This window comes from Temnothorax nylanderi, unplaced genomic scaffold (assembly GCF_030848795.1).
Source record: "Temnothorax nylanderi isolate EJ_2023f unplaced genomic scaffold, tnyl_v1.0 TNYL_tig0071_pilon, whole genome shotgun sequence".
Classification (NCBI taxonomy): Eukaryota; Metazoa; Arthropoda; class Insecta; order Hymenoptera; family Formicidae; genus Temnothorax; species Temnothorax nylanderi.
In genome coordinates, this window is record NW_027249133.1 from 189,895 (window position 1) to 214,991 (window position 25,097).

General features: G+C 39.4%; 3 protein-coding genes across 13 annotated transcripts; 2 read left to right on the forward strand and 1 right to left on the reverse strand.

The window, feature by feature from the left end:
* Window positions 1-170: 170 nt before the first annotated feature.
* Window positions 171-4,236, forward strand: LOC139773902 (recQ-mediated genome instability protein 1). 4 transcript variants are annotated; one of them, XM_071708704.1, is made up of 11 exons: window positions 171-432; window positions 1,031-1,174; window positions 1,269-1,478; window positions 1,575-1,732; window positions 1,820-2,113; window positions 2,291-2,503; window positions 2,728-2,943; window positions 3,029-3,170; window positions 3,311-3,568; window positions 3,674-3,769; window positions 3,841-4,236. In XM_071708704.1, the coding sequence occupies exons 1-11, from the start codon at window positions 313-315 to the stop codon at window positions 3,982-3,984; spliced, it is 1,995 nt and encodes a 664-aa protein (XP_071564805.1). In that variant the 5' UTR covers window positions 171-312; the 3' UTR covers window positions 3,985-4,236. The 4 variants fall into 4 exon arrangements, with proteins under 4 accessions (XP_071564805.1, XP_071564807.1, XP_071564806.1 ...); XM_071708706.1 differs by lacking the exon at window positions 2,728-2,943; XM_071708705.1 differs by lacking the exon at window positions 2,291-2,503.
* A 141-nt stretch (window positions 4,237-4,377) lies between these two features.
* LOC139773914 (DAZ-associated protein 2) lies at window positions 4,378-19,620 on the reverse strand. 2 transcript variants are annotated; one of them, XM_071708734.1, is made up of 5 exons: window positions 19,460-19,620; window positions 8,331-8,399; window positions 7,317-7,420; window positions 7,073-7,222; window positions 4,378-6,482 (listed from the first exon to the last, which is right to left on the reverse strand). In XM_071708734.1, exons 1-5 carry the CDS (start codon window positions 19,473-19,475, stop codon window positions 6,303-6,305), a joined length of 519 nt encoding a protein of 172 aa, XP_071564835.1. In that variant the 5' UTR covers window positions 19,476-19,620; the 3' UTR covers window positions 4,378-6,302. The 2 variants fall into 2 exon arrangements, with proteins under 2 accessions (XP_071564835.1, XP_071564836.1); XM_071708735.1 differs by lacking the exon at window positions 8,331-8,399 and having other exon boundaries at window positions 19,460-19,607.
* Pbp45 (proximal sequence element A Pbp45) lies at window positions 19,104-24,966 on the forward strand. Of its 7 annotated transcripts, none has more exons than XM_071708726.1 (6): window positions 19,104-19,230; window positions 22,654-22,716; window positions 22,943-23,072; window positions 23,207-23,504; window positions 23,696-24,051; window positions 24,522-24,966. In XM_071708726.1, exons 2-6 carry the CDS (start codon window positions 22,695-22,697, stop codon window positions 24,643-24,645), a joined length of 930 nt encoding a protein of 309 aa, XP_071564827.1. In that variant the 5' UTR covers window positions 19,104-19,230; window positions 22,654-22,694; the 3' UTR covers window positions 24,646-24,966. The 7 variants fall into 7 exon arrangements, with proteins under 7 accessions (XP_071564827.1, XP_071564826.1, XP_071564825.1 ...); XM_071708725.1 differs by lacking the exon at window positions 19,104-19,230 and adding an exon at window positions 22,165-22,207; XM_071708724.1 differs by lacking the exon at window positions 19,104-19,230 and adding an exon at window positions 22,219-22,392.
* The last annotated feature ends 131 nt before the right edge of the window (window positions 24,967-25,097 follow it).

A 25,097-nucleotide genomic window follows, 5' to 3' on the forward strand; every position in this document is an offset into this window, starting at 1 on the left:
AAAAAAAAAAACAAATAATTTGTACGAATCTCGAGAACTTTGGCCCAGAGTCTCCGGGGTGGGATTCTGGGCAGTATCAGAGCATTCAGAGCGTGGCATGAGTATGTTGGAGTATGTTGATCTCGATCACGTGTGGACATACCTCGCGCATGCGCACTGTGATGTCTGTGAGAATTACTTCACAATTTTCCAAAAACACGCACAGAAACACATGGTTAAGTGCGGTATGTATCGTTAAATATTGGTCAATATTGTTGTGCGGATGATGTCTGGTTTCGTCATGAAGAAAGAATAAGAGACAAAGGCGTGAAAATGAATGAAAACCTACTGAGACGGATAAAGGGGCAGCTAAACGCAAAGTTTTATGTGATGAACGACGCGTGGCTAAGAGATTGCGTCGAGTTTTTTGTTGGAGATAAGAACCCTCATGAGGTACGTATGTACTTACGTCGCAAATTGCTATCTTGGCGATTCACATGTATCATCATTAATTAAAATTAATAAAACAGCAACATATTATGATTGCGATTAATTTGTACCTTCAGAGAAGGGAATGTTATAAACGAGAAATGTTTTGTCATAACTCGCCAATTCTTAGCTCAAATGAATGTCATCAATTTCTGTGTTATAAATATTAATCATAATTTATCAACAGCGCCTGGCTCTTACTTAGCCCGTTCCACACTCTCTTTGATTTTCATCAGAGCCTTTACACGGATATAAATATTAAAATTATAAAGATATTTTTAAAATACTTAATTATTTTTCCTTTTGTACGTTGTTGAATGTTTAAAATATATTTGTATATTGTGTGCAAAAATCAACTTATAAAAATAAAACAAAAATAAATGCAGAGAGAGAGAGAGAGAAGACATAAACTCTTAATTATTAAATAACATTGAATTTAAATTTATATTTAAATGTTCTTGACATAACTTTTCTATAACTTATATAATTATAGTTGCTGATATGTAACATTCCAGTTCACTAAATTACTTGAGACAATTAACTTCTGTGATTGTCACTGCAGATGACAGACAAGCATATTTTCGAATTTGTGGAGGGCCAATGGCAACTGAGTGACCTGCGGGAGATCAGCAACGAGAACGGATGTCTGCCAAGGAATCTGGCGCAGCAGACACGTATTGTATTGACTGGTACTTATATCCTCCAGGTGAGCTCTGTGATGTTGTCACATCGTAATACGTATATTTCTTACCTCAGAGATCCAAATTGTCATATATGCAGGTCATCCGATGTGAGCATAGGTAGACAAGATGTATGATATAGCGAGCTCCAAGTACAAGCAGCTTTGTGAAATTCGCAAAATTAACAATCAGAACCTGGAAGTCGCCTTAGAGGAAGAGGAGAAGACGGAGCAGTGGCAGCCCAAGGGCAGAAGAATGATGCAACTGTGTCTCACTGACGGCGTGCAGGATGTCACTGCGATAGAGTACACTCCACTCAAACAAATAACTGTACGACTTTTCCTATTGCTGCGCGATTTGAATGAACGACTACTCTATCCAAATTATTAAATTAAAGAATGATAATTTTACAAATGTTTTTTGCAGGGCGCATTGCTCCCTGGCTACAAGGTGATGATAATTGGTCCGGTTGACTGCAGACGTGGTGTTATTCTCCTAGAAGACAGCAAATACAAGGAGGTTGGCGGGGAAGTGGACTCTCTGTTGAAACCCAACGCGCCGGAGAATGTCCTGGCAAGAGCTCTGTAAGACTCGGTGAAATTTTCTCCGAGTTTAAATTATTGATGTTTTAATCTCTAGCTTCTTGATCTCTATTTTATTCGATCATCCAGGGGAGAACCAGAAAACCCTGATCCATACAACGACAACGGACCATCTAAGATCACGAATCATAATAGCCAGAATGTAGCATCTAGATCTAACAACGACAATTTTTTCGACGATGACTTTGAAGAAGCTATTGACTTGGAAGCAGTGACAGCGATCGAACGACGGAGCCAGGAAATCGAAGCTATTCAAGAACGCTCTGAAAATACACGCAATAACAGACAAACGGCTAGGAAAGAAACAAATGAGATTATTGAAGAAACGCTGCAGGATATAGACTTTGAACCCTTCGAGAATTGGTGAGTATTAAAGTCAAAAAGTATCAGCTTTGTAATATGAATTTAATTCAGGTAATAATTGGCATCATTTTTAACTATGTAAGAATTTGTTTCAAAATTCACAATTTTTCTGATCGAAACAAAATTTACTTTCCTGTGTATTATCTTCTAATTTTCTATATCGAGCAATTATTCTAGGCCCAGTGATTCCCCATCGCGAATAGAGACTAAGAAATTTGACGATAGTGACATAATAATAATCGATGATGCGCCAACTTCCACGTGCAATTTTCGTAGCAAATCACCGCCTCCCACGAGTTCTCATAAGAATCAAAACTTTTTGGAATTTCCCGATGATGATTTTGACTTCGATGCTTGCGACGTCATAATTAAAACAAAAGAATCGCAGAGGTTTTCTATCTATAAATCTTTTTCTATATTATTTTCGATATATATTTATCGTATTTATTACTTACTTTATGTGTCATTTTTTAGTCAATAAGGTGGAAATCTTTTAATTAGCATCGTTTTTGACTATATATAAGAATTTGTTTCAAAATTCACAATTTTTTAAATGGAAAATTTACTTTCCTATGTATTATCTTCTAATTTTCTATATCGAGCAATTATTCTAGGCCCAGTGATTCCCCATCGCGAATAGAGACTAAGAAAATTGACGATAGTGACATAATAATAATAATCGATGATGCGCCAACTTCCACGTGCAATTTTCGTAGCAAATCACCGCCTCCCACGAGTTCTCATAAGAATCAAAACTTTTTGGAATTTCCCGATGATGATTTTGACTTCGATGATTGCAACGTCATAATTAAAACAAAAGAATCACAGAGGTTTCCTATCTATAAATCTTTTTCTATATTATTTTCGATATATATTTATCGTATTTTATTACTTACTTTTGATGTCATTTTTCAGTCAACAAGGCGGAAATCCTTTAAAAAATAAAATTAAAACGTGTGCGCCAATAGTGCCACTGCTGGAATCGACGAATCGTAACTCTCCGATGGAAGTTGAGAAATGTATATCCACGAAAGCGTTACAAAACGAAAAATCAATGGTATATGATATTTATATTATAATGATATATAATATTTTTATAATAGTCTTCTTTACTATGAATGATTCCTATATTTTCTCTCTTTTTTAAAATTAAAACTATTAATGTTTTTCTTTTACTCTTGTCTGATTTTATTAAAGGCGAACACTTCGAGAACAATACAGCAAATGTCAAAGATCAAACCTATTACCAACTTTTTCAAACCCCTGTCTGCTCCCAAAATCTGCGATGTCCTGAGTGATGTGTTACGCGAGCCTATCACGGAAAAAATATACAGAACAGTGAGAGGTCAAGTAAAGACCATAACTTCGGCGCTAACGAAACGGGGTAAATGCTGGTCGGCAACGGCACTGATCACGGATCACACTTCCAGCGTAGAAGTCTGCTTCAATTCTGAGGTACGTGAGATAGGACGATTTCTTAAGGCTCCTGCTGTCTTACCGCAGCCATTTATCGTGAAATTATGAAATGAAGAGAGAAATCATGAGATGAAATCCTTTCAGATTCTGGAAGAATTTCTTGGCTTCACCGTGCAGGAATTTTCGCAGAAAAAGAAACTTGCCAAGTCGAATCCTCAAGTAGACAACGAACTACGAATGGTAAGCTGGATATATTCATGATATAATAATCGTTAAGGATAGTATCTCTTTTTCAAATCTAAATTCTTCAGAATCTACGAAAGGCGCAACACGATATTCAAAATCTGGACGCGTTGTTGAAACTGGAATTGGTTCAGGGTGAAATGCCCAAAGTCGTTGGTATCACGCAGTTGACTGCGCAACAAAAGAAGGATCTTATGAAGAGGCCTGCATGAAATCGTAAAATAGATATGGATTGCATGGGAGAGGTTCAAGAACTTCTCAAAATTCAAAAATATTCGATACTTTGTATAAACATACAGCAATGCTGCGATCAAAACTGTAAGTAATCGCAAGAAATTTTCGTAATTTTAACTTAGATATCGTTTCTCAGGGACTGAATTATAAAATATTTCTTTTATATAATTTATAATAATATTGCTATTTTTAATAAATAAAAAACAATTCAACAAATAGCATGAAGCGAACGTACGGTGTTATTCTTGTTCTGTTCTATGACTCGGATCTCTATTTTTAAATTTAATTAGAAATATTCAAAGTTAGTTTCTTTACGTACTCTTATATACGCGTAAAGTAACCGTCGCTCGCCAAAAGAGAACAAATTCTGATTAACGAATTGCATGATCATAGCATTTATTAACTGGTACAATTGATCATCGCGCAGTGGTACATTTTTGTCTCAACTCATTGTTTACCCTCGTTCACTTTTTCTCTCACTTATTCTTTTTTTTTCTTCACTCACTCACACGCACATATACTCTCTCGCACTCTCTGTTTTTATCACTTATTCAACGTGATAACAAGTTCACAGTTTCAATTAATATCGTTTTTTTTTTTATTGTTACAATAAATTTACGCTTATTGCACGCTTTTCCGTGATATAAAACTCATTCCACTTTCTCTCTTTCTCTCTTTCACTCCCTTTGCTTGTTCTCACTCTCTCGAGATATAAAATAAATCGTTGAAACACGTCGCACCGATGATTCTGTCTTCTCTAAGGAGGATCTGCAAATAAATCGTTTAAATAACAATAATTTAAATATAAATATCAACGCAATATGTCTCGTGAATTTCTACAATCGTCGACATTGGGCTTCTATTCTCTTTATCCTTGATCCTTTCCTTCTTTCTGCTTCGATGAGCGCAACGACAATGTCGTTTCTTGTCAATAGCATCAGTCCGCCTTCCGTTGATCTAACTAGTTTGTCTTTCGTAAAATAACATTCTCGCAATAACTATTCTCCATGGAAACGCACATTGACTGCCTCGAGCCTTCGGGTCTTCGTCGACCCCCTGAAATCGCGAGTCGCCGAAAACATCGGTTCTCGGCGAACTTACATATGTATGATCGTTAATATTTTATCTCATCCGGAAATGCTTGATCGGTGATTAAATTTAAGAAAAATTCAACTAAAATTCTCGAAGTTCTGTAACCTTAACTAATAGAAGCCACTAAAGCTAGATCCTGGATACCTTGAATCCTGGGAAAGTCGAGATCATAGATAAGTCGCTATTTCGTTTCCTTCAACTAGAGTTTGTAGATATTTAGCGTTCTAGAGCCTTCTATCATGACAATTTGGAGTCTCCGAGTTCGTATATCCTTGGAAATGTCAATTTTTCCAAGGAGAGTATTTTGTAGCGATCTTTTGAGATTCTCAATCCCTTGAAACTTCGGGTCCCTTGATTTGAAAAAACTCAGACTTATGAAACGCGAGATCTACGTTTACTTCAATCCCTTCAATCCAATAATCAGCAAATTGTGATGACTTTAGTTTTCAGAGCCTTTCGAATTCTAAGAAATTTTGATCGCGGAAATTCAGAATTCCCAGATCCACGATACTATAATGGACGTTTCGTCGAGCCCTCAAGTATTAATCATGGATTCTCGGTATCTCGGATCTCGGGCTTTCACGGAGCTGTCGCGGATCTTCGCGGATCCTTTCGGAAAATTCGCGTAGCGCTCTCTCACTGTCTCCCGACTTCCCCAACAGAACGATGAGCTTTCGAGGAATTAGCTTTCGAGGATATTCGACGAGCGTCGTCGTGCCCGAGTCTTCCTCGGCCGGGACGATTTTCTGCAGTTCAACAGTACATGAGTTGCGCAGATCGATCACCAAGACGGCGGCGGTGTCCTTGAGATCATTGGATCGCTTCTATCGATCGCAAATATCGCCGTATGTGAATCGCGTGGGAACTCTCACGGTTGCTGCCTCAGTATCATGTTAAAATGTATATTTTGTATATGTATATGTGTATATGTGTGTCGTATGTGTGACGTGTGTATATCTCGTATATGTATTGCATGTGTGGTGCGTATGTATATGTTGTGTGATCATTCCGCGCACACGGTATACTAGAAGATATCGATGAAGCTGCCACCGGCAGAGGTGAGAAAAGCAGAGCTCTAACGGAAATTTACCTACAATGATCTCGTCGTCTCAACAACACGGCGCTTCCGATAGTTAATGTGGCGTGTACGTGTGGAGTGTATGTTTTCTGCGTGTTGTGTGTTACGAAAGGTGGTTTTGGTGGTTTACCAAAAGGTATAACCGCCCTCCGTTCCTCCTCCCAGGAACGAGCCCTTCTTTTGCGAGAGGGCCACACTGTGGCCGGCCATCGCGGCCAGCTGCGCAGCGTTCGCGGCCACCCCGGGTGGCGGCGGTGGCAACACCTGCTGCGAGATACCGTCGAACCGGGTACCGTCGAAGCCATTCTGCGAAACAAACATTATAAATATTAATAATTAGCATATTGGGAAAGATTTTGGAGACAAGCTCCAATATATTTTTTAGTTCGGAAGAACAGTTCACAGATTCATCCAGGTTTTTTTTATTATCTCCACAGAGATAAAAAATGTAAATATCGGAATATAGATGCTGCATAATGTGACGGTGTGTTATTTTTACTGGTAGTATGATAAACATTCGAGTAAGCAAACTGTCTGCGGCATGCCGGCAGATTGGCAGCAAATTCGATCAGAAATCGAATCATTTAAATGATATATTCTACTGTTAAGCAATCTGCTGTCATATCGGCAGGTTATGTCTGTTACAATATCTAAGCAAATCTGCTGTTAATCTGTTATCAGTTGCTTACTAGGGTAATTATAGTTGCAGTGGTAATATAGTCATCGTTTAAGACTTCATGCTACTAGATGCGCTAATAACGGAATGATTCTTCCGAAGAATGCCGTCGCGCAAGCTTAAATTCGAAAGACTTCGAAAAAAATTTGAGCTTGCGCGATTACATTCTTCAAGTCTCGCTACAAACAATTTTTTAGAGAAATACAATATCGATACTTACAGGTACCATAATGGTAGGTCTTACAGGGGCGGGTTGCATAGTGGGATAATACGCCGTTGTTGCAGCTAACGGCGGATAATATTGCAAGGGATATCCCGGTGGATAATATTGCAAAGGGTATCCTTGCCCTGCATACATTGGTTGGTACATCTAAACAAGAATCGGTATTCATTGATGAAATTTATACGTTTGGTGTACCTCTTTTTTCGAGGTAATTTCGAAAGAATACGTGCGAGTGACTCACCATAGGATGCGTAAGGGTCTGATCGTACGTCGGCGGCGGCGGGCCTTGCGTCGCGTACAATTGAGGCTGATTGGGAAATACTCCATAAGGGGCGGCGCCTGCAACTGTCGACGAACGTTATCAGAATCGTTCAATAGCATAAAGCGTAATGCATTTGGAATAGGTATTAAAAGAGAAGGAGAGGACACCCCCCTGATACAATCGAACCTCTCTTTCATTAATTCATCGAGACCAAATCAAATCCCTATTCTTAGCACTCCGTTCGACCCCACTTGTAATAGCATTCACGCGCAGAATGCAAAATGTTGCTCCATTGAGATAAGTTAGAATTCGCGTGACGTGAATCCAAGATGAATGAGAGAAATCGAGGTAATTATCAATTCCGACCCTCGTTTCCCACAAGTTTCTGACTTTATCTATTCACCTCTCGCAAATTCCACTCTCTGGCTTCGTTCAAGAGCCTCTCATTTTGACAATTTATTTTTTTCGTTCAAGAGAAAGACGAGTTGGCAATGCGAAAGATCCTTCGATTTAAGAAGCCGCCCAGATAGAACATAAAACTCAATGACATCATGATGACGTTGAATCTGGACATATCCAGATAACTTTTAAGTGATAAAACTCATGACATCATGATGACGTCATTGGCTCTAGACATATCCAGATAACTTTTAAGATGAATAAAGTCATGATAACGTCATCATGATGTCATTATGAGCTTTATGTTCTATTTAGGCAATTACTTCGCAAAAGCAAGCGGGAAAGAGGCATGTAAAAGCTTATTTCAAAAACACTTCCTTCATTCGCGATCACCTCGATACTTCGCCAGTACTCGCTTCCCGGAAGTACCTCATCTTTCGCAGATGACATGAAACGGGACGTTCGAACACAATCGGCAAGGAATCTATACAATAGATACTCGCCGGCGCGGCGCGGCGAACGGTTCTCGCATTCTCCGCATTCCTCGCGGGGATTTAACGCTTAAGAAAGAGAAGTGCAAAGGTTTTGTCTTACCACCGTAGGTCGGGGGCTGCGTCGGCGCGGGGACAAAGCCAGTCGGTGGATGCGGTGCCACCGGATACGCTGTAACATAAGGCAATGCGTAATGCAGCTCCACCTGAATTTCGCAGGTCGCGAATGGCGTGTGTGAGTGTGTGTTCGATCTAAGCCAACATGGTACGTGGTACCACACTGCCAGAAAGGACGAGTGCCGGCGCACCCCGTCCGCGTCCCGACGCGGCACCGAAGAATTGGAATCCGCGCGTGATCTTGGCAGATCGTAAACCCCGTCCGCGTCGAGCACGCGTAGAGCGCGTCGTCGAGATCGGTGGCGCGATTGGATCCTCCCCTCCGTTGCGGTATTCTCCTGGACTGGTATTCTCAGCATCCGATTCTCACCATCGGCATCTCGAAATCATGCGACTTGATTCGAAGCGACTCGAAGCGGTCCAAACAGATTCGACTAAATTTTAAGCGGTCCAAACAGATTCGATAGAATTTTGCTTGATCTTCAGCCTTTTCAGCTATCTGCTTGAAGCGATATTAGCGAATATTGAACTTTCAGCTATTCACGTTCAGGACAAATCGCTAAAGGCCGAAATCAGTTTAACAATTTAGCTTTTAGACGTCAAGATATAAATATAAGTTCGACTAGGCGATATTATTTGTGATAACCAGCAAATAATTTAAAAAATAATTTAAAAGAGTCGGTGGTTTTGAGAATCGTTTCGATTCAGAAAACTGATTGCCAGACGATTATTTGGACACGACTTTCACAGTTCAAGTTATTAGTACAAATACATTTCAGTACAACCACTTCGATGTCGTTAATTTGAAATACTTCTTTCAGAGTAAATAGCGTCGAGATAATTTTTCAAGGAGCATGTCCGAGGATTATATCCCGCTACATTGGAGGGCTAGATCGTCCAAACGCGCTACCGATCCCCAGAGTGGTACTCCCACACCCAAGTATATCTTACACATGACATACACCGTTTTGATCAAGATACTATTCAAAGCTCAAACAATGTTAGTCACTAAATAATGGTGAAAAGAAATAATCGAAGATATCACGCCCGCCTGTCGCGCCCGGGCCTTCCTTGAGCTTCATTCTGCCCGGCGTAGGTAAACTGCCGGGGCGCAGACGGGCTTCTTTATAAAAAAAAAAAAAACATTTACAAGGTGACCAACCACTCCTCTCATCCCGAAGGGCTCATCGACTCGGTCGCTCTGCGTTTACTTTGAAATTATCCACAACACTGACGCTCCAATTATTTTGGCATCCAATTACTTAGAAATTTGTTTCCATACGTGAAAAATTCTTGTAAATTTTTTTTTATATAAATACAAGTAAAAATCTATAAGAGAATGTTAAAAGGGAAAAAAAATAGCGTGACCCGGTTTTATAAATGAAAAACGAGAGGGATTTAATGCATTTATAATACAATCGATATACTGTCGGCTAAAAGAGACCACAAATAAGAGAGCATACAAAATTTAAAAATATCTCAGTGACATCCTAGTTAAAAGTCCGATTTATGCCCCACTCAATATTTTTTCTTAATTTGAAAGTAAATTGTGATAACATTATTAAATTTCAAGAAAATGGACTTATGACTGCGGTCATAAAGCCTTTTTTCCAAAACTGAACTGTGGACCGTTTTAGAAGATGAAAGAATCTTTCATCAGAAAAAATTAGTAAACTTGTAGCTATATTATCTAGATCAGTAAAAGAGTAATTAAATGTAAGGATAGCTACTTTGAAAAAAAAAAAAATGTCTAATACTCTTTCCATCTTGTAAAAAAATATTTTTTTAGGACTTTCAAACATTTTTTATCATTTTATTATAAAACAATGAATAAAATAATATATGTTAAATTATAATGCATAAATTTGATTTCACTTCAGTACACACTTTCAATTAATGGTCTCGAACTTTTGGTCGGCAGTGTGTAACATGCTTTTACAGATATTTATTGATATAAATAAAATTAAAGAAATTGGTAGAAAAAAAAACCAGGGTCTTCATCAACCGAGATCTGATTAGAATAATTTCAGTTTTTTAACTGCATTTCATTAAGTGCATTTTGAGATGTCTTTTTCTTTTCGAGAGGTTGATCACCTTGGACCATACCCACTCGAGGATCCATCGAGATCGCTAACAGATCGTCCATACAAATGGATCCACGATCAAGGAGTTAAAACGAATCGCACTCGAGAATAATTCGATAAATAAATCTCCCAGAATAGAAAAAATTCGTCAAAATTTTAACAAATTTGAATGTTCTGTGAGAGAGTTTCTGAATTTTCGTTACTCAAAGTTTAAATCTCTATACACTCGCAGAAAATTCAGGCGGTTATTCTCGAACAATGATTCGTCATTGAGCAACCTTTACTTCTAGAACTAAGATTTAATACGAAACCGATCTCAAAGCAAATAGCGTTACGCAATCAAGGTAGAAGCCAAATACATTCGTCTAAGAGGTCGAGCCTGAGGGATCCGCGCAAGTAGGGCGTCAACACAAACACCCACTCAAGTATATGCAATCTTCAAGATAAATTATTAACATCTTGGATTCTTGCAACAAACAGACGCTCTTTAAATCCATACGAAGGTAAGGATATGTAGATGCCATTGATATATCTTCGCTTTAGAGCGCTTGACACTCGTATATATAGAATTTGAAATGATATTCGTAAGTTTACACAATTTAAATTTTCATTGCTAAAAGTTTTATTGCTTGAGACGCTCGAAAGCTTTAATCTTGATTATCTGAAGTAACTTAGAAACTCTTGTATTATCTTTTAAGTATACAAAAGTATACAAGAAGAACTTGAAACTCGCAAACTTGAAAGCTACAAGGTTGGGACTTGGATTCCCATTGATGTCTTTGCTCTTTAGCATCCACGTGTTTGCATCCACGTCCTGCAATTATCCAAAACATCAACAATCCATCCATTCACTTCATTTCATCAATGGCTGAGATTAACCCGTTATATTCCAATCTACTTTTAAACTGTACCTTTACCGTTCACATCGGATTTATTTGCAGCAATATCTGAAGAATGTATAGCTTTTGGATGGTAACGGGTTAAAGATCAATCTAAATTGCAAATCGATAGATCCCGAGGCTCGGCCGTGTTCAAAAAACAGAAAAACGACAAAAAACAGAGCTAAAATAAAGCCAGGAGGTAAGAAGGATAACGGTTGCTCCAAAAAGTGATGTTAAAACAAGCCCAAGTAATCGAAGGACTCGCGATATAAGAACGGCAGTCCGTCTTAACATCATCATTATCATCGTGTCATCGCCGTCCGTCATCGCTGGCGATGACGAGATGCGATTTCACAAGTCGAGCCGAGAAGACGAGTCTCTATTATCTCTTTCTTTCTCTTCTTTTTTTTTCTTTTCTTTTTTTTTTTCTTTGGGCGGTGAATGTGTAATTTATACAATGAGTATAGTGGTACGATGATTATGTATATATATATAATATTTATATATGCATATATAGCGGTGGACTATGTATGCATATCGGGCTCCACACATTCAAAAAGTCGTGACAAGACTCAGCAAACCACAAATTTCTGCAAATATCCAGAGATAAAGGTTAAACATGATTAAAAGTTCCTCGGAATCGTGTGTAATAGTAAGTAAGTGACGTTGGCGACCGGCCGCGTCGCGACGCCGCGAGACGTTCGGCCGCCCATTTCTTTCTCTAATCCTTTTAATTATCTAAACCGCGCCATGCGCCACGCACCGCCGCCATCGGGAGGCCAATTATCCTTCTGAACGCTTCCGCATCAGTGCGACGTTCAGATGCGACGTCTTAGGGAGAGAAAAAAAAATATATATATATGTATATTTAAAATATCTGCAGAAAACTGCGTATACATATTTACATTAAATCACAAAGGAATTATTTCTTCTGTAATTTTTCGTTAATTTCGTTTCCTTGAGCATCTTTGGATTTTACCAAATAATGACGGAAATAACGTTCTCGAAAGATATTCATCGAAAACGTTTCAAATGGATATTTAATAAAATTTTGAATTACGAATTACGAAGCCACCGAAAGTTTCTTTAAAGAAGCGAATGGGAAAAAAATGGAGGCTTTTCTGTCCTCCGGACGTCGTGCGCGCGATTGCGCTGGTGCTGCATAGACATGTTGTACTCTAACATAAATGTCAGCCCATACCAAATTGTTTATGATATGATCAAAGGCTGATCGAACTGGCGGAGACGAGCGATCCAACGCGGCTTTTCGCACGGTGCGATATCTCTGCCGCGATCACGTTTGAGAATTTGACAGGTGGTGCAAACGCGATATTTTACTTGCGGTGTGTACTTACAGACACCAGTATTAGCTTCAGCCAAATTCTGAAGAACGGTGGGAATATGAAAATCCAGAAAAATCAATTAGAATTATATGAAACAGAAAAGTGACGAGTAAAATTTGAAAATGGAAGAATTTAGGAAGGACCAAAGAGAAAATTCCAAGATCCAGAAATATCCAAGAATTCAAAGCTTCAGAGAAATAAATCCACAGGCAATGAGAACTGAAGGATCGTAGATCGCAATTTCTGATAATTCCTGGATGAGTACTAGCACGTTTATTAAATTAAATTGAATTAAGATGAGAATTATTGGATCGAAAAATATGATCGTCGCGTTAATCTTTAGTTTTTTGCACTGCATTCCACCGACCTGGATGAAAATTTTGAGACGGGCCACCCTGCACAAGGCGACAATTCGTTTAGAAATCTCCGCGCGTGTTCTAGATGCTAGTCCATCCGCGCATTCGTGCAACCTCTGAGAAATAACAATTTAAGTGTCTATGTGTCACGGTGCAAACAATCATCGAATCAGTCACAACCGATTGTAATATTAATGCTAGTACGGCTTAATGGTAGAAGTGTCTGTCGCTCTTTGCTTTCTCTCTGCCACACGCACGCACACTCTCTTTCTCTTTCACCTCCTTCGATTGGTCCCAATGAGCAGTTCGACACTATTCAGGGCCAGATACTCTACTCTTTCTCATTTTTCTTTCCTTTCTTATTCTTTTTCAATTATCTCTCGGCTGGCCCACATTGAACGACCGGCAAAGAACATTTTCTTTTTTTGCCGGACGGCGATTCGTCGAAGTGCTTCCGTGGACAACAAGACGTGTCCTCGAGACGAGTGGAGTCGTCGGAAGCGTGACAGGAGAACGCGCTGGGAAAACGTGGACGTGCGAATTCTGCGAAACCAACCCGCCAAGTGAAAGCTTAAAAATCCGCGATACCAAGCATCTGTAACTCCAACGACATATGACAGAGCGAAAGAGAAAGATATGTCTCTTTCTTTAAAAAAATCTCTATTCAAAAATTAGTCGAAGACACAAGGGTGAGAGAATATTTCTTTAGAGCTACGCGGGAAACAGATGCGAGGAACCGACAATAAGAGGTAAACCTTCGCGTTTTCCAAAATTTCCGTCCATTCGCTTCCGAAAACTCCTTGGACTCTCGTCGAGAACGCTCTCGTCCGATAATCGATCAGCGTATCAACGAATGCTATTTCGCTTAAGCTCACTATTAACAGTGTACACGATTACAAATCCGGTCGATCATGCGCATGCAGCGATCGCGTCGTCGCCGGGAGACCTCGCCGCGATCAAAACAGGAAAACCAATTTGGAAAAAAAATACGGTACGCGAGGAAAGAAAAACAAACAAGTTGCGAACGTTGTAACGCAAAGTAATACAACGATTTTTCGCGACGGATGTGAAAAAAAAATAAGAGGGAATTTTCACCGTCCGGAACACGAGCGAGTCTTCCCAGCGACAGCGAGATATCTACGGAACTACGGTGATCACACAACAAGTACAATTCAAAAATGATGACACCAGCCCGCCCGATCCCCCCCGGGATCGCCGCCCTCGCCGATCCGAGGCGCCCCGGGGATCCCGGGGAAGGATCGAACGTGGATGAGGTAACAATGTCCAAAAGCGAAATCGTGAGAACCGATTAAAACAGCATATCGAAAGGAAAAGAAACATGCACGATTATAGAAACAACGACGGCGGGCGACACGATCGCCCCACCCCTCTCTCGATTCACCTTTTTTCTTTTCCTCGCCCTCCCGCCCCCACCCCTGCCGCCCCTGAGGATCGCGGGCGATCGGGCCTTTCCCGCCGTCGAAGAGAAAAACGTTCTTTTTTTTTAGCATGCGAGCGAATACGAGGTCAAACTCGTAGAAAGATCGAAGCTTATACTTGCACGGAGGCCTGCTGAGGGATGCTAAAGGGTGGAACGCAATTTCACTTTGATTTTTCCCCGCGCCGCACAGCTGCCTCTTATCTCTGTCTTTCTCCCCCTCTCTTTCTTTCTCTCTCTCCCCCCCCCTCTCTCTCTCTCTCTCTTTTTCTCTTTGTCCCCTGCGAAGTCAGCTACGCGTGGACCGCAAGCTTGCAGCGCGACGGTGGGCGTGAGATTACGTTTCGTGATTCACCGCTTCTCTCTCTCTCTCTCTCGCTACAACGTTCAAAGTCAAAAAAAGTCTACGCTCAAGCTACCGAAGAATTAATCTAAGGTTACGCTATTATAAATCGTCGAAGAAGAAAGTCAAGATATATATATAAATATATCTATATCTGGACGTCTATATCACGTGTCTACGTTCATGCAGCCGCCGCCACGAATTTCCACGCGGTCGACCGACCTCGCGTTTTCTTCCGAGCTTTCGAATTTTCGTACTCCTCATTTAGCACTTTGTTTAGCGCATTTACGACACCTCGGGAAATTTGTGGTGCGGTGGTTCAAAAGCAACGCATGCACTATTTGTTAAAAGTGAGCTAGCAAGTTTCCTAAAAGGATAAAAGTATCGTCAAAAGTATACGCCGAGCTTAGATACAGCATTCGTGTACACCCGCAAGGCCCGCCGTGCACGCGCGCGTGCGCAATCTGCTGCACTTATTTTATTATTATTTCGGAAGAATTCAATTTAAATAAATTAATAACTTTTTGGTGTAATTGAGGAGTTACAAGGCTTTGAGGACAGTAAAAATTAGGACAAATTTAGGGAGTTGCCAAAAGTTATAAATAGGAGTATGAACTTTTTGTTATCTTGGAATATAATTTTTTTTTTAACTGTAACCACGATAACTTCAGAACAGTTTATTCGATTAACTTAATATTTGACACAAATGTTTATAATTATCTCTATATCGGTTCAAATTTTTCGCAAATTTTAAAATCACTTTCTATTTACTTTTCTTTTACAAGCTCCAATTTTTCAGCGAAAAGATTAAATTTGATTTTTTACAACCGCCACATTTTGCGACATATTGGTTTTCTCTAAATCAATAATATTGTCAAATGTATACTTAAAAGACATACATAACAAAAAATTCATACTCCTATTAATTTACCTTTTACGACTCTCCAAATCTTTCTAATTTTTATTCCTGTCAGGATCTTGTAACCCCTTAATAACAATTAGACTTGACGCACGACGAAAAGTTTACTGATCGATAATTTAAAGATTTATAGAAAAAAAAGGAAGAATTCTTTCTTTCAACTTGATTCTATCCGATGAAGATCGTATCGCAACAGGATTCTATTTAATGCAATAATATTGCTGATAAACATTGTCGCAATATCGAAAAGATTACATAAAAATGGATAGCGAATGTGCGCACGCGCGGGGACACGTCGGGCGTAGAATAATAATGTAGGAAAAAAAGAAGTAAGAGTTAAAAGAATAAAGCAGTCAGCCAGTATCACGAAATTCCAGTACGAAATATTGGTACACCCATATCAATATCTTACGGCCATATTGATTTGGATATATAGCGACCCGCGCCTCCGATTTCCAAAAGCGCCCGATCGAAACGGCGCGAACGCGTCACGTGACGTCCGCGGCCACGAAAGTGGAGAGATAGATTCTAAAATCTCAATAACGCGCTATTGTTCGTCAAATTTTTAGCGCGTTCTCTCGCGAAAAAAAAATTACACTTTGTCCGCTTGTCGTCGCGATTGTCGGAGTAGAAGAATGAAAAGACAGTGATTGTATCGTGTTAAAAAACTCCGGAAAATTCGAAAAATTCGCGAGTTCACCCCTCGAGGCTTTCGAGGCGAACTACAGGACGTAAACGTGGCCGCATCGGAAGTCGCGTAATCCGCGATTCGAGCGTGGGGCATTTTCTGTATTAAATCGGAAGACGCCTGGTGCATTCTATATCTTTATGTATGCTGAGGCTGACGGAAGGCTAGCGACCGTTTCCAAAGATATTCTAACAATAAGAAGAGAGGTAGGACTACTAGATTTTACGATAAGAATTTTCGAGGGTCTGAAAACGTAACGGTTGGACCTTTTTGATACCAATGGCTTTACATTACAAGATCCTGCTGTCTGTTATATTTAAAAAATGCGATCTCTCTATCCTTCTCTCTCTCTCTCTCTTTCTTGATACGGAGACTAGAATAGCTTCTCCACAGATACTTGTGGAACGAGATGTCGCAGCATCACTTGGTCCTTACAAGTCTTATCCTTGCTACAAGGCAATGGAGTGCACGATGAACGACAGCTAGAAGCAATCAACGTCCTTACGTTAGCCTCAACATAATCAAGGTGGTATACATATTTATATATAATATATATATATATATATTTATGTGTGTGTATACGTAATATATGTTGGTATATAAACACGTAGTGAGTTAAGGTAATATATAGAGTAAGGTGAGGTTAGATACGTGGCTTAGGCTGCGCCGGTCTCCGGAGCTCCACCTACTGACTGGGATCAAATCGTCTTTGTAATGGTCCGCTGCAAACATATTGACAGCCAAACTGTAGGCACTATCCCTCCGCTCAGCTGCTACAGACCGCCATAAGGTATAAACGGTAGCAGACTCGCAGCAGTATATAAACGTTATCTTCACATCACAATTACCAATAATTTAGCATTATGGTAAAGGAGAGCGCGTGTCAGCTCTCCACTTACAGGCTAAGCTCTTTTTTTTTTTTTTACGTATTATCCTTACGATACTGCGCTCTACGTAGGAGCGCAGCGCCTGCTTTTTGGGGGGACAGACCAGACTCGGTAATGAAATACGTCTCGCACCGTCGGTCGAGGTATTACCGTTCTTACGGCGCTTACATGAGAAAGTAAGTGAGTCTCTTTGCCGAAGCTATTCCAGGGGTGTCTCAGATCTCGCGTCCCGTCGTGCGGGAGGGAACGAAAGCGCATCCGGAACGTCTGGAACGGCTTGAGCAAAAAACGAACGGACGCTCAACGTGAACACACGATCACCTCCCTCGACACCAGGGTCTGTTCGATCATCGTTAGCGACAACGGAACTATTTGGCAAATGACTCTTGACTCTTAAGCTCTACGGGGTCCTTTAAAATTATACACCTCATATACACGGCGTTTGCGCATTCTCGCTTTCCGTAACCAGGCCCCCTACATCTGTAAGAATACAACTGAGTAATACAAGGGGATGACTTCCGGAGCACCAATTTGTCAAAGATGTGAGCCGCGAGCCGAAAAGTATGTGACTTGTATCCTTGGAATCTTTGTTGTATAATCCAACTGAAAACTCATGTTTTGATTTTTAATGTATGTGGTTTGCATGCATATGTTTCTGCAAAAAAATGTACCACGTACATGTAACAGCTTGACTGGAGCTTGACAGTCTCATTGTTACACATATAGTCTGTACTGTATAGGCCTGTTCTTTCTAACTGAACTTCCTGCACGGCTCATCTTTTCCCTTTTTCTTTTCACGTTGGAGAGAAAAGGAAAAAAGATGAACCGTGCAAGAGGTTCAGCTAAATAGAACAGGCCTTACGAGTCTGTACTACATATACAAATATATAGTATATATTCCAGGTATAACAGAAAGTCACAATAATCAAAATGACAGCAAAATGACGATTTCTAGTCATTTTGCCATTATTTTGACTTGATTGTGACTTTCTGTTCTACCTGGGTATGAATGTATTTATATATGTATGTATATGTGGTGTATTTGTGTGTAAATCAGGTGTTCGTATTATCAAATATGTATCAACTAAAGAAAGAAGAGTTAAAAACTTCAATAAGCAATTCGATAATCTGTGGCTCTAAGAACTTATAGTCTCATTTTAATAGTGTTTTATCATCAAAAATTGAAACATCTTAAAAATAATTGGAATTAAAAAGGCAAAGAGTCCAAGAATTTAGAAACAAAACGTAAGAGACAAAAGCGGAATATTTAAAACAAATGTCTAAAAATATGAGAATTAATGATAGCAAATAACTGGGATTCCAAGAATTTTTTAGATCAATGCAAAGGGATCAGTCGTCCACGAAAAGCGAATTCATACACGAAGATTTACAAATCTGAGAATCCAAGTAGCTCGAGAATATTCGAGGAAAACGCGGGTGTAGCAAGAATCGAAAAATTTCGTGAACGCGAGAGAGGTCAAGAACACGCGTACACATACGAGATTTCAGAAACTTGAAAACATGAAAATTATAGAATTTGTAGATCTTTCGGTGTTGGCTAAAGGAGACGCGATCATAAAAATCGCGAAGATTCGCGAAAAAGATCCGAGGAGAATTCGCGAAGAAAAATTCGGGGCGTAAACACCGAGAGGTTTCTCTGTCATCCTTTCATTTTTTTTTTCTCCCTCTCTCTCCCTCTCTCTGGCAAGAAAGAGAATGAACAGCTCTCCGGAGGCCATTTTGTATTCCCAGCGCGATGCGCGGTATTGATTTGTCCTGTCAACCCGGGCCAGGGGTAATTCGAGCGGTCCGTGCCGGCGCCCGGAGCCCAACGCGCGATGGGCAAGCCGACGCCATGACGCGTCGTAGGCCGTCCGCACCAGGAGTCGCGTCGACGACGTCGCCTGAGGCAACGACCGGTCGTCGCGCCAAGTGACAAGTGGTGAGGTACGGCTTATCTCAACGAGAGCGCATACATACGTGTGTATGTATATATGTGTGCGCGCGCGGGCGCGCGTACGTGTGTACGTGTCGTATGCATCGTGTACGTGTGTGTGTGTATGTGTGAACGCGCGTCTGTACGTATGCCTGTGTGGGTACGTGTACATTTCCCATCCTCCGTCAACGTATATCACACGCAGCTAAGTGGTAATGCGCGATTACGTCGTATAGTTACCTTTCTTGTCAGTCATTATTGCTTAAAGTTTCACAATTTTACTAAAAAAAAGAAGTACGTTATTCCTAATTAAATCACCGATTCGAGTCTCACAACACTGTCGGCCGACGAGAACGGCTGTGACACTTGACAGACACTAGCGCCGTTTATTGAGCGTGCCCGTGGTGCGACGACTGCGACGATGTTGCGCGCTGCCGCTTGCGCCGTGCGACTATTGGCCCGCAAACCGGACCAATGAGAGAGCATGTAACCGCGCGTGTCTAAAGCCTTGTGTACACGATACTAGAAATCGGTCCGAGTTTCGGTTTAAACCAATCAACTTGCAGCTCTTACAGAAAAGCAGCAGCTTCATTGGCTTAAGGTGGAAGCACATAAAATTGCAGGAGCCATGAGCAGAATGCAGAAGCCATATGCGCATGCGCTATGGTATCTGTAGAGCTCTACAAATACCATAGCGCATGCGCATATGGCTTCTGCATTCTGCCCATGGCTTCTGCAATTTTATGTGCTTCCACCTTTAAACCGAAACTCGGACCGATTTCTAGTATCGTGTACACAAGGCTTAAGGGTTGGTTTATAATAGCCGTAACCGTTGATTTAAGCCGTAATCTTTAAGAAATTGACCAATCACAGTCGATTGTTCTTCTCACATTCGACTGTGATTGGTCAATTTCTTAAAGATTACGGCTTAAATCAACGGTTACGGCTATTATAAACCAACCCTAAGGCCTAGTTCAACAGTGGCCAGTTAGCTTAACTAGTAGTTAACTTTCACTCTCTGTCTCTTTCTAACCTCAAAGGTTAGAAAGAGACGGAGAGTGAGAGTTAACTACTAGTTAAGCTAACTGGCCATTGTTGAACTGGGCCTAAGGCCGGTATTCATAGTCGGTTCTTATTTCAAGACCGTCTTAAGTAATGTCTTAAGATGCTAATACGGCTCTGTGATTGGTTCATGACATCTTAAGATTGTGACCTAGTTTACACCGATCTCTTGATACGCATATCAAATAGTATATTTGAGCTGATCAGCCAATAATCAAACTAATTTACTAGTTATTTACTATTTAATACGCGTATCAAGTGATCGGTGTAAACGGTGTAAACTAGGCCTGTATTTAAGACGGTCTTAAATATAAGAACCGACTATGAATACCGGCCTAAAGTCACTAGATGCACTAGATTAACAAAGGGCTGGTTTCATCATCTCCGATTGGTTATGTCCATTTCTACCAATGCCGATTAACTTTAATCTCGAGGGGGGGGGCCACTTCGACCAAACTCCGATTAACTTAAAGCCGATATCACAGTCTCCGATTAACGTGATCCTCCGATTAAACTCACTCTGCATGTCTTTCTAATTGGCCGCGTTCAGCAGACCAAGCCGCTCAGTAGCAGTCGAACGTGATTGGCTCTTACTTTTAGAACCAACCAATCAACGCAGAGTGTTGATAAGACGAACTCAACAGTTGTGTCTGCTGAACGCGGCCATTGTCCCCCTAGAAAGAGACGAAGAGTGAGTTTAATCGGAGGATCACGTTAATCGGAGACTGTTGTTGTGATATCGGCCCTATGTTCACGATGCTAGAAATCACTCCGAGATCTCGGACGGAGAAAGAATTAACCAATCGCATTGGTCAATTGCCGAATTATTTAAATATGATTGGTCAATTTTTTCTCAATCATATTTAAATAATTCGGCAATTGACCAATGCGATTGGTTAATTTTTTCTCGGTCCGAGATCTCGGAGCGATTTCTAGTATCGTCGACACAAGCACAAGGCTTAATCGTTGATTAGTCCATTAGAAATAACCAATCGCAGCTCATTAAGCAGACTGACAAATGCGATTGGTCATTTCCAATGGACTAATCAACGATTAAGTTAATCAGAGTTTGGTCGAAGTGGCCCTTTATGTCCATTCCTACCAATGTAGATTAATTTTAATCGCGGTTTAACTTACTTTTCATCTTTTTCTAGTTCTTAAAATTAGAGAAAGATAAAAAATAAGTTAAACCAAGATCAAAGTTAATCTGATGATGCATTGGTAGAAACGATTATTAGAAAAGATAAAAAGTAAGTTAAACCGAGATTAAAGTTAAGGCCATTGCACGTAACAAAGTTTTAGTCATAATCGTAAGACCGTAAGAAAATAGACCAATCACAGTCGATTATTCTCCTTGAGCTCGAAGAATAATCGAGTGTGATTGGTCTATTTTCTTACGGCCTTACGATTATGACTAAAACTTTGTTACGTGCATAAACATTAATGCCCGATCTACAATAGCTGTAGTAAGCCTCAAGATGTAAGAAATTGACCAATTACAGGCGAATGTGAGGAGAATAATCGACTGTGATTGGTCAATTTCTTACATCTTGAAGCTTACTACAGCTTACTACCAGCTATTGTAGATCGGGCATAATCGGTCGATTAATGGCCTAGTTTACACCGACCATTTGGTACGCGTACCAAATGAATTCGACTGATGATTAGTCAAATTTCTTACGACTCACAACTTACGACAGTTACGACACCCAGGCTGCGTTCGCTTTGGACACTTTTGTCCTGAAAGCATCACTCCATCTTTTTTCAACATGTAATGAGCAATAAAGATATGCTGACGCTTTCGGCACGAAAGCGCCCAAGCCCAAAGCGAACGCAGCCATTGTAGACCGGCCCTAAATGCTCCCTCCTGTTTCTCTTTACTCTCTGCTGATACATCCACTGGCATCCAGTTCCAGTATTTCGTCGGTATAACAGATTTCTTAACCTTCATAAGCGTCACTTTTAACGACTTATAACTTTTTTTATATTATCAAGCGACCATTTTTACTTTTAAAATCTTTGTTTTTACGCATATATACATCGATTGAGCATATTTTTAAGTAATACGGGTCAAATTATGCATTTACCAAAATGAGAATTTTATAAATGGGGTACAACAAAGAAGTGTCATTTGAACATAATAAGCCAATTCCTTTTAGTGACACAAGTCGACACAAGTGTCGTTCTGTCTTTGTTATTCATTGAATGCCAAGAAGGATAGAACGATGTTTGTGTCGACTTGTGTCACTAAAAGGAATTGGCCCAATATATATCAGATCTGAGATACGAGAAAGATTCAAACCACAAATTCTACCTTATATTTCCGATGTATAAACGTCCGCTAGCTAAATAGCTTATGATTTTCTTTCTAGTTTAACTTTTCGATCTTCTGCAGAACAGTGCATACAGAATCATGCAGTATAACGATTCGCAACGTAAGTAATTTGTATATTAAGTGTGATAAATTATATGATACACACAGTCACTTTTCCTACCGATTTTAAGAATAACAAATAGATATAAATACATATATGTAAATATGTATGGATAACATAAGACACGTACAATTGATGTAAAGCAGTAAGAATCTCTTTTTATGAACTGCAAAATTTGTAAGTGGTGATTATATTATACTGTTTAATGATTGTCTTCTATTAACAGAGAAGTGCCTGATGGAGGCTTTTCGCACCGATTGTCAGACACTGATAACACGCTTTGAGCTGTCTTACAATACTCACTTCCAGAACTTCTGTGAGATCTGGAAAGAAATGCAGTTTGGCTTGGTTTTTGCGTATGTATTTTGCTCCTTTATTAAAAAAGGCATTTTACTCCTAAATGTTAATACATTTTTTCCGAATCGCTTCTTTTTAATTAAGATTTAAATTTGTCAAAGGAAATCTGTTAATAAAGATTGAAAACTTGCAGTTATCTTCCTTGTGAAGCCACTCTAACAGTATTCTGTGAAGAAGCTCTTTGCGTAACAAAGCAGTTTCTGGTGAATGCATCTAGTTTAAAGGAACGTATTGGGGCTCTGTACCTTACATATGGAGTATATTACAAAATGCCAGTAAAACAACCGAAGATCAGAATGACCATGTCAGACTGGAAGTGCTTGATGGAGCTGCACAGTCAAATAAAAGAGGAGGAATATCTTGACGCTAACTACATTTTATGCAAACTGATTGTCGATCGTGTATTTCTTCATTGCATTAGCGACAGAGAGGTATATATTATATTATCTCTACTTGTGTTATGTTTATCTTAAAATTATTATATATTTTTAATATTTTTTAAATGTTTTTAAGTCTATTACATTACAAAGTACTCCTAGAATATTATTAGCTATATTATTTTTTATATTTACTAAAAAATGTGTTCTTAATGAGAGATTATTATAAGGTTTTTTGTTTACAGTATGGTATCGAGAGGCACTTTTATCAAAAACAAGAACAGCCTAAGCTAGACGTTAATTTGATGCCGGAAATCAAGGAGTTAGCAGCACCAGAGAAACTGCTATCGACTATCAGCAAGCTAAGCAAGGTCTACGAGGAGAAGAAGCGCGCTTTGTATGATGAGGAGGGAGATACCAGCCTACAACTTTACGATGCCAGCATAGCAGACAGTATTGTTGGTAACATTCGCACAATACAGTCGGAGAGTAGAATATTTGTTAAATCCAATTTGACAAACACCAGCTGTGGTCCAGCCAAGTCGTCAACAGCGTCTTCGACATCAGCATTGAGCGAATCTGTCCTGAAAGATCCAAAACGGTAAATAACTTCTTAACTTATAGAATACGTGCATGCAATACGTCGATAAGTGATACAAGATTACAAAAGTAATGATGATTTCATATGAAAAGATAAGTCAAGAATATAGAATAAAAGTGAGAGAAAAATAAAGACTCAATTTTGTTTTAAACAACTTGCACAAAGTTTTTGAAAAAATGTCTTTGAGGAAATTAGGACTTTTAGAATAATTTAATGTTTTAGAATAATTATATCCCTTCTATGACAAAATACGATTTTTGTCGAATGTAAAAATTACTCTTTCTATTATCATAATCTTACCTCTATTTACTAGTTAAATTTTTTAACTCTTTCTCGAATTACTGATAAAAACCATGCTTTATACTTAACGATCTGAAATATGTATAATTGTATAAATAAACGCTTCTTTGTAATTTTATTTCAAAGAGGTACAAGATTTTTATCGTACACATAAAATGATTTCTCTGCAGCATGCGGTTTCGCAAGAAACAGGTCCTGGCAAAGTTAGGCCGAGCATTTGAAAAAGGACTACAGTCAGAAGAAGAAGAAGAAGAAAAAGAAGAGTCAGAGGCGGAGGTAGAAGAAGAGGTGTGAAGAATACTCAGCGTTACTTTATAAAAAAAGTCATAGAAAATAAAGTAAGAATTAATTCAAGTACCGATTCAAAGTGTAGATAAGATTTTAAAATTATGGACTCCTCTTTAGTCCATAATTTACACTGTGGAATCACAAAGACTGAAATTCTGCTTGGAACTGTGATCTTGTAGGCATAATGAAACTTTGCGATGACTTCGTAACATTTCTTTTCCCAAGACGTGACACAGGTAACCAAAGAAAATAAAGCAATATCATGATACAAATATTAGTATGAATGTTAATATGTGTACCAGAAAATAAATATATATATTTTTCGTATATTGAGACATTTTTTAATGTATAAGACATACATCACGACGATTATAATAATTAAATATTAATTTTGCATAATAAAATGCTCGATTGAATCATTTATTGAACATTTTGCTGGATCGAACCAGCATATCGGA

Coding starts and splice junctions, on each gene's coding strand:
- LOC139773902 (XM_071708704.1), top strand. CDS start 313: ATGAATGAAAACCTACTGAGACGGATAAAGGGGCAGCTAAACGCAAAG. Junction 1,479..1,574: donor CTCCACTCAAACAAATAACT/GTACGACTTTTC, acceptor TGTTTTTTGCAG/GGCGCATTGCTCCCTGGCTA. Junction 1,733..1,819: donor AATGTCCTGGCAAGAGCTCT/GTAAGACTCGGT, acceptor TCGATCATCCAG/GGGAGAACCAGAAAACCCTG.
- LOC139773914 (XM_071708734.1), bottom strand. Junction 7,223..7,316: donor AGACCCTTACGCATCCTATG/GTGAGTCACTCG, acceptor ATTCTTGTTTAG/ATGTACCAACCAATGTATGC. Junction 6,483..7,072: donor GACCTACCATTATGGTACCT/GTAAGTATCGAT, acceptor TTTGTTTCGCAG/AATGGCTTCGACGGTACCCG.
- Pbp45 (XM_071708726.1), top strand. CDS start 22,695: ATGCAGTATAACGATTCGCAAC. Junction 23,505..23,695: donor ATTGCATTAGCGACAGAGAG/GTATATATTATA, acceptor TTTTGTTTACAG/TATGGTATCGAGAGGCACTT. Junction 24,052..24,521: donor GTCCTGAAAGATCCAAAACG/GTAAATAACTTC, acceptor ATTTCTCTGCAG/CATGCGGTTTCGCAAGAAAC.